Genomic DNA, 13,147 nt, shown 5'->3' on the forward strand with positions numbered 1-13,147 from the left:
ACGTGAACACGTCTCCTCAAGAAAACGACTGATAATATTTGTTGCAATGATAAATTCAAGATTTTAATTGAAAATTGGAATTCTGGAAAAAGTGTATCTACACCGTGAGCTTGACGACTTCCCAATAATCAAAAAGTCCGTTGATCTCAGTGGTGATATTAACAACCTGATTCTCTGAAATAATGAATTTTGTCAATACTTGGAAGATCTGCACAATTCATCAATCATGTATTTTGCAAGTGACCAATGCGCGATGTTACAAAATCCATTTAGACACCAAGTAAGAGAGTATGAAGAGCCACTGAGTGGTCTAATCTCGGAGATCTCTGAGAAACTCCTACTTGCCGAGTAGCAGCAAAGGATACCTGCAATAATCTGAGCAGGTCATTAAAACACTCTTTCCTTTTCCAATTCTCTCTGTGAGGCAGAATTTTCTTCCGAAACCTCCACCAAAAACAACATATTGCAACAGATTGAATACTTAAGCAGATATAAAAATCGAACTCTCTTCTACTCAGAGATTATAGATTTACAAAAATATAAAATAATGTCACTCTTCTCGCTAATTATTTTGCCTTCTAAAATAGTTATTTTCATAAGAATACATTAATATTAACACGTATGTGGTTCTTTACTATTACTTTTCAATGATTTAATGTATATTTTTAAAAGTTTTCCCTTAGCTTTAATTTTTAATATGCTAAATATTGATAGGTGTAACTCTAAAAAAAAAAAAAAAAGAGAGAGAGAGAGAGAGAGAGATCTACGGTGTCCCAGTCATTTTTAAGAGCGCGAAGGGGTCTTTAGATCAAAGAGTTTGAGAACCGCAGCCTTAAGAGTGCTATCTTTCAACGTCTTGTAAACTTATTTTCTCTGTCCCTCCAGCAGTACGCCTTCGGTGCCCATTAAAATCAAGAGAATATTTAAACGTTGTAATAGTTACAAAGAAAATGGGTTTAAGAAAAGGCGTTGCCAATTGCAGTGTATTTTTTACAGGTCTTTCTCTCTAAGTCGTTGCTATTAACCATGCCTTGCTACAGATGTTTATAACAAAACACTAAAGACTGGGTAGAAGGGAGAAAACAAATTACTCTGCAGAGAACCCAGCAACTCTGCTAAAATACTGTCAGTTATTTATCTACTGTCAGCAGAGGTTGCACACTATAATCCTTGACAAGCTCAGATTCAGAAAGAATGAAGAGAGGGGGCAAGCATTGCAGTGAAGGGCCTGTTCTCATGCACAGACATTTTAACACAGATTTAAAGCCAGAATGTATCTTCTAGAAAATGTCACTTTTGATTTTGATACATATCCTAGCAAGGAGGCTCTACATTTGGTTGACTTAGTACGAGATATGTTAGAGGCTAACACTATATTTTAGACCATTCATGATCCCGGCGTGGAACTAACACAATGAGGTCAGCATCACTTCATTTTTAGAGTTGGCGACTGCAACGGCATGATTTCATGGGCATATTTTTTATGATAAGGAGGAGGCCTTTATTTTTGTTTTGTTGGGCAAGGTAATGACAGGCTCCGAGAATCCTGTTGCCCTCTCTGGTGGCCGTTTCTCCCTTTTGTTTACAGGGGGAACAATCATCCCTGTGTTCCCTCTCCTTAAGTCCCTTCTCTCTGTTAAGTGGCCAAGGCAAAAAAGCGACAGGCCAGGCCGCAGAGCTTCCCGCAGGCTACTCTAAAGAAAACCCCGCCTCGAGCAGGTAGTTTAATTAGCTCCCGATAAGGACAAGAAGGAGGGAGGTGTAGATAGAGGTGGGGGAGGCCCCAAACTAAGAGGGTTGAGCTGGCAAATCCAACCCTGGTCATTTCTAGTACTGACCAATGGTCTCCTTGAGGATACAGCTCGTATCGACCGGTCCGTTCTAGGATTTCTACCCAGGCGATCAGAGGTATAAATAAATGTGTGCTTGTGACCGGGCATGTCTGACGAATGCTGAGCCAGAATCTTAATTTTCTAATTCATATTCACCAATTAAAAATAAACTGTATTTTTATGAGCAAATTTACATAAATCAGATGATAAAGCATCTACCACTAAAGGGTAGGAGTTCAGCTCACGACATTTGCATATATTCTCCTAAAGAAAATATAGGCGTTTTAGATTTTCATTGAAGAGCCTTGCTGTGTTGGAACTCTAATGGGCTTAGAACAGTAAATTTTGAAGAAACTGATTGCTACCCCTGTAGCTAGTAAATGTCTGCCTAGACCCAGTGGCATTTGAAAAAAGTGTTTTATCATAAAATTATCCCAGCAGAGTCCATTCTGCAAGATAACATCATCATCATCATCATCAGTACTCCATGCAGGACCCAACAGCTCTGGCACAATATTGCCAGTCATTTATCTGTTGTCAGCACAGGTTACACACTGTAATCCTTGACTGCCTCGGAATTAGAATGTCTTTGATGTCCTCACAAGAGTTTTTTGCCCGAAGGCTTTACCAATGCTCGGCGGCTCAGTGTTTATTCCTCGTAATCTTCCTCTCATCTCCAGGCTAGCAGTGACAGATGGTTATGGGCACACAATAGTATTAAGAGTTTGATATTTTTTTTTATGCTGTGCTCTCTGTACAACAAATAGCTATCAGACGCGGGCCAGAGAGCTGACATGGCTCGCTTAGGTAATGGCAAACAAACAGCTCGGGTTGATGCTTTCTGTCATTTCCCCTCCTAACCCTGCTTGTTTTCATTGTATACTCTCAAAGGTAAACTATATTAACCTTATAGACTGTTATTAAAAAGATATATCTATATGAGCATAAAGTGCTTTTCTTTTCTCTTTTTCTTACTCTTTTGATTATGAAAGTAATACTGCTGACATATTGAACAAATATCGAATGTCAACATAAATTTTGAGTGTGTGATAATATCCCCCTTCATATAGCTGTGTGTCAGGCGGGAACCCGCGGATGATGCATAGCAGTAAATAACCCAAACAAAATTAGTTCTCTTGTCAGCTTCTACCTTGTATGTCCCCAGGCATCAGTAAAATTGACTGCACGCTAGATTTTCAAAATTAGCCCTAATGTTAGCTATGTGTCTGGCAACCTCCAAGTTTCCAATGTTCTACTATATTACCCGTAAGGATGAATGTGTTACTTTTATATTTTGGCATTTACTCTTGCTGATGCGGCTTTTTTTCCCTCTCCTCCAAATTAAAAATAATTTAGCTTTAACAATAAGAATGTGCACAAACATAATGCTGCATCTCTTTAAGCAACTAACTTTAGGCAATTAAATTAAATTAAAGCAAAAATATACAAAGGAAGAGAGGGAATTATTCAATTTAATATTGTTAATTTTATTAACATAGCTCTGTCTTATTTTGTGCAAAGGATTGGATAATAATGTGGTTCTCACTCTTCCCCCCATATCAGTATGCTGCTTTGTAGTAGGAGCCTACAAATTTAATTCTGCATTTCCATGCTAACCCAGAACCAAACTTTCTAGAACTGATTTTCTTGCAATAGGTATTACTTCGGAGGCAACCAAAGGTTAGCAGAATAAAAGGAAAAGCTTTCCAGGACCGAGAGAATGATGACACCTATTTTACCTTGAAACAGGTTAATCTCATCCAGACCCGATGCATTTTAAAATAACACACAAGAATGTTGAACAGCGTCCCCTTCTAAGTAAAACACGGTTTTAAAAGAAAAGTTACTCTCGTACAAAGGGTATGCCGGAAGTGTGAAGTTGAACGGACAAACCCAAAGACACATTCCACAGCAACTTTCAATCCCCAAATTTTGCGTTCATACATTTAGAGTCCAAGATGAAAATCCCTTTAGGTACCAGATGCTGCAGATCAACTGGGAGAGCTTCTGGAGTTTTAATGTGCTGGAAGTCAAATCCCCGGCAAAGGCGCTTTGCCTGGCCGGTGTGGTGTGCTTATTACTTTACCTGTAAACAGTTGCTCTCAGAAAATCGGACCTAATGATCAGCCCAGCATCTCTGCAATAAAGAGACCATAATCTGTGGGGGAAGTGAACTCTAATCAGGCCACATGCAGATTAAACTAACTGGGAGGAATAAAAACTAGATTAAAATGTTCATGCCTAATACCAGAAGATTATCAGGACATTTTACCTCTTTAAATCCTAATTTATAGGAACCAGGGTTGAGTTTATGAGTTTGTATTTGGTACGATTACACGCCGCAGTTGATTTTCCTGTTTAGAGGAGATTCCGCTGGAAAGTGTTTTGCTTTAGCACGATACAGGGGCATCTGGGAGCAGGGGCACTGCTGCGAATGTACTGATACATTTTATGACAAGTGAAATAAAGGCACCCAGTTGAAACTGGACAAATTAGGAAATAATGGAAATTGCTTTGTTTTAATGGTGATATTGCTTTAACAGGGTGTCTATATGAAACAGTCATATGATAACAGCACATATACATGTGTGTATATATATAGACATAGATAAGGAATCCTGTTTTTATAGTTTGAAACTTCCTGAACAGGATTTGATTTTCTAGAGGTGTCTAGCTGCTGTTGTTAGATGAGCAAATCACTGCAAATGATTATCTGTAATTCCAATTTAATCTAAACATGCAACTATTTCTATATGGATATAAAGATAATTCTACCTTGGTACCACGTTAGTGGTACTACCACACTAAAGCGGTCTTTTCCTACAGCTATAGGGACAATAATTTACTAAGTCCACCATCAGAATTATATTCTCCGTTACCGGTCTCCAACTCTTACTCAATTGGCACATCCCAAACTTACCACCTGTGAGGCCACACGATGTGCAGTGGTCTCTGTGGATCATCGGTTCCACCCAAAATGTCACAGGGATGAAAAGTCGTATTTTGTTTATTTTCCTTCAGGTGAGAGCTTGAATTATCTGATGAGTCGCACGTTCTCAAGACTGACTCCTGTGTTAGTGAGCTACCCGGGTTTTCTTGTTGTGCAGCATTGCAAGGTCCAGACTCTGAATTAAAATTCTTCAATAAATTCTCAGAACCTTTCTGCTCGTGTTGGAAAGGAAGGGCCGCGGATGGAGCAGTGCCACCACTTCCTTTAAGGCCGAGAATCTTCTGTAAATGGATTGTTTTGTGCTTGGGCATGAATCTGTTATGAAAAGGAAATGTAATACTATTTAAAACTTGTCCTTTACCTTTCTGTAAGGACGCAGTGATGATGTGGAAAACTGACAAAAATAAACATATAACAAACATTCCAGAGAAAGTACAAAAGTAGTAGCCATCCAGGGAAAGTCCAAAATTTTGAAATGAGACCACCACTGTCTCTGACTGGTTTTCAAAGAGTTTCTGTGGCTATAAAACCTGTACTGTACATACTGTGAAAAATACGAGTAAAGAGATGATTTATCACTCTCCCTTCACTCATCTTGGTAGAGTTACATTTTACATTTTCCAGCCATTGCATGGCCCAATGCATATTTCCAAGCCACACTTAATCATTACCCAACAAAAATGCTTGCAACTCCCTTGATTAACACTGGCCATTTCTGCTCACAATGTTGTTCTGGGTACCTGTACACACATTTTTATTATTAAATCCAACTTGAGAATATTTCTTGAAGGATATGTTTTCAATGCCATTTCTCCCCCATCTTCTATAAGGCTTTAGCATACAGAGCTTGGCATCTGTTACTTACTGATAGAAGCATCTAAATAAAATGAAATCAATAAGTCACTACTGGGGAGCAAACCAGTAGCGCTTAGAATAGACATGAATGACCAACTAGTCTGTGTTGGAATGCATAAAGAATGGATGTTCCAACTTTTAAAACAGAACTTGAGATTAATTCTGACTTGGGGATCAGTAAAGGCTTAAAGATGGTTTTACTCAAAGGACTTTGAAAGGCAGGGAGGGGGAAGTTCAATGTTGTGATCAAAGGAAAGGGCTGGGAAAGAACATAAACTCTTCAGGGAATAACAAGCAATCCAAAGGGGGTGGGGCCAGGTCTCAGAGTGAGAGGTCTAGAGAGGTAGACTGAAGCCAAACGACAAGTGCTTTCTCAGAATCCTTGAGGCCCGTCTTGAGACTTGACCCCTTCCCTGGATTGTTGAGTAAGTGAAGAAATGGAGAGTATATGCATATAAGAGGTAGATGAGGAAGAAGAACCATGGAAGGAGAGCAATAAGGAACATTTGGAAGAGTAAAATGAGAATCTGAGAGATTAACATCATCCTAATGAAGTGAGTTGAGAACCTCAAAAGAATGTCTAAGAAAGGAATCAAGAAACCATAAAAATGCATAAAAAGGGGGTATAGAGCATTGCAGAGGTATCAGAGCACCAGATAAAACAAGGAGCTTCTAGATCACTTGCTTCTCAAAGGGTAGTTCCCGTGGAGACAGCAGGCAGAAATCAGCCTGAAGGTTACAGTGTGTGCATCAAAGAGGGAGAGGCAGAGAAAGAGAGATTGAGAGGGGAATGGAGAAGCAAGGTCTGTTTTCCCTAATGGGGTACTTGTACATAGGGGTATTCATTGAGTGTTTACTTGGGGACACTTGCTAGGCAAGGGAGCTGGATCCTGAAGAAACAGAAAAGTCTTACAAGACAGAAGTAGGAGAATAGCATAGCACGTGGGATTCTTGGCATGGGGGAAAGTAAGTAGGCCTTATAAAAGAGAACAGACCAAGCTTTCTTACAAAGCTGAGGGAAGAAGGAGAGAAAAGTGAAGTTGGAAACATCAGTTTCAGGTGGCAGGTGTGGAGTCCATGGTGTGTCACCAAAGCATTAGATGAGGACATTTATTTCCAGTGAGGTGAGTAGAGGCAAAGCTAATATAAGCAGTGTGTTGAGGGAAGAGGGGCTGAGGATGTTCCCTAGGCCTGAAGGCAAGCTGGAGTGTGCTGTGTACATTACAGAGTCAAAAAGCTTGTTTGGGGGGCTTCTGTCCTTGTCTCAGAAAGCCCTTTGAGATAAATCACCTTATATATATATATAAACCCTCCCAGGTAATAGATGCACCCTAATAAAATGATCCATTAATATTGATTTGAAAATAAAGAAACTTGGGCATATACACATTGTAGTTTCATACCTCACAGGTCTAAAATTATTATGGGAACTAACCAACTTTCTTCCTGAAACAAATACAAAACACTGAGTAGATTCTAAGGAACTAAAAATCAGTGAGGAAGTTCTCACTAATCACCATAAAAGGCAGAAAAAAAAAAAAAGAAAAGAAAAATTAAAAAAAAAAAAGACCGTGACAATATCTTTATTTATTTTAAGATTTTATTTTTAAGTATCTCTAAACCCAACGGGGGCTCAAACTCACAACCCCAAGATCAAAAATCACATGCTCCACCAACTGAACCAGCCAGACATCCCAAGAATACCTTAACTTTTATTTTTTATTAATTATTTTTTAAGATTTATTTATTTATTTATTTATTTATTTATTTATTTATTTATTTATTTATTTATTTATGATAGCCATAGAGAGAGAGAGGCAGAGACACAGGAGGAAGGAGAAGCAGGCTCCATGCAGGGAGCCTGACGCAGGACTCTATCCTAGGACTCCAGGATCGGGCCCTGGGCCAAAGGCAGGCGCCAAACCACTGAGCCACCCAGGGATCCCCAATACCTTAACTTTTAAACAAGTGAAACCAACAGTAAGAGAAGGAACACCTGTACATATCTGGAAAACAACAACAGAGCAAGTGAAAAAACTTGTTTATGTTCGATAAAGGGTGCTAGGCGAGCTTAAGAAAGACTTTAACAGAATTACAAATTTAATGCAGGAAGGATTCACAAATAAAAAATCAGTAGGCATTGAAACAAGATAACCAACATCATCCTAGAAAACAGTATCATTGACCCATCTTACTCCTAAAATGCATTTTACTGGCCAGCATGTGAGCAAAATTGCAAATTAAAAGGGATGGGAGGGATCCCTGGGTGGCGCGGCGGTTTGGCGCCTGCCTTTGGCCCAGGGCGGGATCCTGGAGACCCGGGATCGAATCCCACGTCAGGCTCCCGGTGCATGGAGCCTGCTTCTCCCTCTGCCTGTGTCTCTGCCTCTCTCTCTCTCTGTGTGACTGTCATAAATAAATAAAAAAAATATAAAAAAATAAATAAAATATTTTAAAAAAATAAAAGGGATGGGAGACTGGCTACAGGGTTGCAAACAACAGGAATCGGTGACTGACAGGGAATGTCTCTGTGGGCAAGGTGCTAGGCCTGTTGGAGGAACAGGATCCCCTGTTAACACAGGCTGTGGATGGCTGACTTGATAGGTGGTGGTCAGTGGGGACATGGAAAGAGACAGAACATAAATATGGGCAGTAAGCAAAAACTCAGCTTACTAATTGAAATCGAAAAAGAAAAAAATCCTGAATGTAAGTAGGACACATGGAAAACACTGTTGAGATTGTCTGGAGTTTGGCAAGAGGAGACTATGCTGATCTGACCAGCCAACTGATGCCACTTTGTTATGGATCGTGTTGTACGGAGAAGGAAGACACCAAGTCTGCAGGGACAGAGGGCTGTGCAGATGCTGGTTTCATCTGGGGCACCTGTGACTGTATATGTTCGAAAATTAGAGAGTTCTTAGAAGAGCAATAATAATGATTAAGGCAATGGAAGAACTGATTTATGAGGACAGATTAAAGGAGCTAAATATGAATAGCCTGGTTAAGTGACAAGTAGAGGGGTACATAATAGGAGTCTCCAAGGGAAGAGAATAATTATTTAGCCGGGTACAAGGGGGGTATAACTAGAAGTAATGAGATGAAATTAAGAATGGGAAAGTTTAAGCTGAATTTCAAGAAAAACTCCCTGACGGTGTAATTTATTAGCTCATGGAATAAATTCCCTATGGAAATGCTATAGTGTAGTGAGGGAAACTTAATAATAGGACTGGACAAAATACCAATAAATAATATAGATAATAATCTGGGACTTCAAAGAAGGTGGTTACATGCTATGCTTTCCTTGCTTAGAATATCTTCCCATATTTTTTCCTTAACAGTCTGTTTATATATAGTGAATTGTTACCCAGATTAAGCGTTTAGGCAGTTAGCTAAATCAAAAAGGAAATATGGGGCAGCCCGGGTGGCTCAGTGGTTTAGCTCCACCTTCAGCCCGGGGCCTTAATCCTGGAGACCCAGGATCGAGTCCCACGTCAGGCTCCCTGCGTGGAGCCGGCTTCTCCCTCTGCCTAAGTCTCTGCCTCTCTCTCTCTCTCTCTCTCATTCTGTGTCTCTCATGAATAAATAAAATCTTAAAAAAAAATAAAAGGAAATATGTCCTTTAGGTGAGGTTGAGTTAAAATCACTTTACTTTTCATACACTCGGCAGTAGTCAGCTGAAATAATTTTTTTACTACTTTGTTCTAGCAGAGCTGGTTGTGAAGCAAGCTGGACAAATGTATTAATATTTCTAAAACAAAACAAAACAAAACAAAACAATCCTCATCTACCATCCCACACAGAGTCTATTCTGATTCTCTGTGCCATGAAACTCATATTTTCATAGACATGTTTAATGTAAACAATTTATTGCCATAATAGAAATCAAAAAACTTTATTCCAGCTTTTCTAAATGTAGCTCTATGGTCAATTACTTCACATCAATACCAAGATCAAATAGGCATAATACTAACAAGCAGTTTGCTTAATAATAGTCACCACACTAATTAACCCATCCAGAACATTCTTAATCAGACACTATTTGTAATGTACAGTTAAGAGAAGCTTGGCAATAAACCGTTCTATGCTAAAAAAGAAAATAATACCTTACTGATGGGGTGAAACTGGCTTTTCTATAGAACTGGACAGAATGTGCTGTCCTGGCATTGACTCAAGAGAGTGAGTATGCAAATAGGCACATGTCTGAACACTTCCTTTCTCTTCCCGAGCTCCAACTCTGGTGGAGGTGTTAATGAGAAGAGAAAAGGTCCTGAGATAAGGAGTGAAGGAGAGAAAAGAGTCGGAAGAAAACCAGTGAGCTGCCTTTTAGAGCTTACGCCAGATTTGCCTTTTAATAACCCCCCAATTTTTCTTAAAGAAATGCTACTGCCCACCTTACTCGCAGAACATCTTTCCCTGTTTCTGAGTCTCTCAGCTTATCGGAGCCTGTTTTTACTTTCAGAAACATTCTGATTACTGTAATCATTTGCAACCTGTTACTGGCCATGGGGCCCTCCCCCAATTTCTTTCCTAACCAATACCAATCTGTGAAACACAAGTAGAGCCTCCCTACCGCCTCCTCTCCTCGCAAATGCCCTTCCTTCCTCACCACGTCTGTCCTCCAACATGGTTCCAGAGATGCTGCCACAAAACCCCAGGACTGTGCTGGGCAATGTTCCAAGACACAGCTGGTGTAGGTATTTTTGAGACCTAAATTTGCTTCTTCCTGCCACCCCCACATCCAAACACGCAAGCCCTGAGCTGAACCTGTAGTAATGGCCTTATTCAGATCAATCTGGAAACACTAGATTTGAGAGTAGCTTTAAATTATGTTAAGATTGATGGAGAATGCAGGAAATGCTCTGGGTTCTTTAGCTTATTTCTGAAGAAGATGAGAGGCTAGAGTATGTGTAGCTGACTAAGAGAGGTAATCAAAAGGAAGGCGATAAAGAAAAGCAAGTCAAGTAAACTTAGGACATTAGTATGGATTCATGTGTTGCTGAAGAGAATACCGTGGTTGGACACTGCTTACAAATGTCTTTTTGAGAGATTTTTTTTTAAAGTACTTAATATAGTGAGTTCAACCTATAGAATCTCATAAATGCCCACAGAGAAGAGTCCACGAGACAGAGATTATCAATGGTCTTGCTTCTCAAAACAGATCTGGAAGACAGCACGTGAAAAATGATGCAGATTAGCAGATGATTAAAGGAAAAGACAGCATAACCAGTCAAAGATGATTCCAGAGTTGATACAAGGCAGAAGGAGGAGCATGTTAGCAACCGAAATAAGGAAAGTGGCCTGTGTGTGGGGCAGGCAAGAAGAGGGAGCTGAGGAAGCTCGGCCCCTCTCCACACAGCTTGGGCTCGAGGGAGGGCCAGGGTATGGCCATGACGTTGCACAGCTGAGGCTGAAATTTTAACAAGATGTGTTCTGTGTAACACTAGAGAAGGTTCTGTGCGAAAACATGTTTGGTAAATGCTGAGTTAATGAGAGCGAGACATTTGTTTCCTAAAGAACTTCCCAAAGTACGTGCTAGTGTACACTATAAATATGCGCACTCATTCATTCTTCTGTTTATTCAAAACATATTTATTGAGCACCTATTATGTAATAGGAATATTATGTTCATCGTTTCTCAAACTTAACACTTAAAGAAACAAGGACTCTCCCATCCCCAAGGATATACCTTAAGATTTAATAGGCAACAAAGGATACTCTGGGAAACACCACTGGGGACTCTAGGAGATGGATGGACAGCCAGTCTGGAAGGCCAGCTAGGTGGCGGCGTATTTTACACAGTAGGCATGGCAGGAGTGGAGAAATGCTTTCTCATGAGAAAAGGATGAAACTCAAACCAAAGGCCATATACCAAGGCTACATGTCAGTAGACAAAAGGAAGGTTGAAAGAAATGAGGAGAATCTGGAAAAAAAACAAAATGACGGGAGATATGGTTCCAGGCTAATATGGATGACAGCAGAAAAAAATATCATTTGATTTTATCACAGCCATTTCTGTGGATTCTTGGATATAAACCACATTGAGAATTGAGGAGAAAGGAAATAGGAATCAAAGATAAATAACTTTTCCAAACCCAAGTGGGAAGACACATCTAGGCAGTGTAGTGATCTAAGTTCTTGGGTGATTTATAACAAAAACTATTCACTGTTTCCAAACAATGTGCTGGAAATTAATTACAAAATTAACATTTTTAGAATTTAGCCACATAAGCAAATATCAAAGATAATTAAAAAATCATGCTAGCCCACATGTGTCCAATATATTACTTATATGGTAAGCAGATTTATACAAAACTATAAACTATAAAAGTAAAAATCTTGAACTAGCATTCTCATGTGTACACATACATCCCCCCGCCCCCCCTCCCCCCATATCTCTTGCCACACTATCTTCACTAAATAAAGGAATCACAAGCAAGGAAATCCATCATAATTAAAACTAGATGTTTGGAGACCACAACATTAAACAGAAAGACAGACTTATGCTTGGTTGGTTGGTTGCAGGACGGCTGCTCTTCTTTCCTGGAGATGGCTAAGGGCTAATACTCATAAAATAGATGGCACATGTCTATGGAGGCTGTTTCAATAAGAAACTCCTGGCGGAACAAAATATGAACAAATTCAAATCACAGACGAGTCAATCATAATCCACATGCACATAGCGCAAATGCTTTGGGGGAACAGCCATCCAACACCACCGTGGCTGGTTAGGCCACGTTGTTTAGATGTTCAGGCTTTGGTGCCTGGACCAGATTTCATCTCCCGCGGTGCAAACTTGCAAAGCCGACGTGGAATATTGACAGCGATCTGTGAGGGGGCACTGGGCGAGAGTGTCTTACTGGAACTATGAAGACTCTGCTCTGTGACAGGATAGAAAAACAGAATCCAGAGACACTAGCTGCAGTTACAATTAACAAGCAAACCCTACTTATTAGCTTGAGAAATGCACGCTGGGACTGAAAGCAAATTTGTGGTCATCACACTGGCCTTGTTAGCTCTGTCTGGCCCCAGAGATGACGCCCTTAGGGAGGACAGAACCTTTACTTATAGGCCAAGCTGCAGCTTCCTCCCCGGGTTGAGGGCCATCATTTTCCAATGACTGTCCCTTCAATAGTTGGGATGTATGGCCATCCTAGGAAAAGATGGTCCTGTGCTCATGAATCTAGTCTTTTTTTTTCCCTTCCCACCACCACTTTCCTGAGAATCTAACACTTTCCACGCACCTTACTTACGCCACTTGACTATATGACCTCTTCTGACAACACAGGTTATGTGGTTAGGATTATTTATTTAACTTAAACAGTTATGCCTCAAGTCCTCATTCTCTCCCGATTTCGGTGTTTGGGATGGTAGACATTGCTAATGTTAACTGCCTACCAGCACAAGCAGTTTGTCTTGTGCAATTTTACAAAATCTCTTGAGAATCAATATACTCCTCTCACAGAAAATTTAAGGCCCTTATAAACGTGAGACGAAAAGCTACCTTGCATGT

The 13,147-nt window shown here is 40.0% G+C and overlaps 1 protein-coding gene across 19 annotated transcripts in view; it reads right to left on the bottom strand.

Annotated features, from left to right (window-relative positions):
- The window catches only part of QTMAN (queuosine-tRNA mannosyltransferase), a 426,509-nt gene that overhangs the window by 99,204 nt on the left and 314,158 nt on the right, over positions 1-13,147 (bottom strand). For 16 of the 19 annotated variants that reach the window (XR_013359345.1, XR_013359342.1, XR_013359341.1 and 13 more), the window contains one exon: positions 4,753-5,097. The exons of the other annotated variants lie outside the window; for them this stretch is intronic. Coding sequence is in view for 12 of the 16 variants with exons in the window: in XM_077861608.1 (XP_077717734.1) it covers positions 4,753-5,097 (345 nt within the window). In the remaining 4 variants the exon portion in view is untranslated. The remainder of the gene's footprint in view (positions 1-4,752; positions 5,098-13,147) is intronic. 19 annotated transcript variants of the gene reach the window in all.

The sequence above is a fragment of the Canis aureus genome, chromosome 20 (assembly GCF_053574225.1).
Source record: "Canis aureus isolate CA01 chromosome 20, VMU_Caureus_v.1.0, whole genome shotgun sequence".
NCBI lineage: Eukaryota > Metazoa > Chordata > Mammalia > Carnivora > Canidae > Canis > Canis aureus.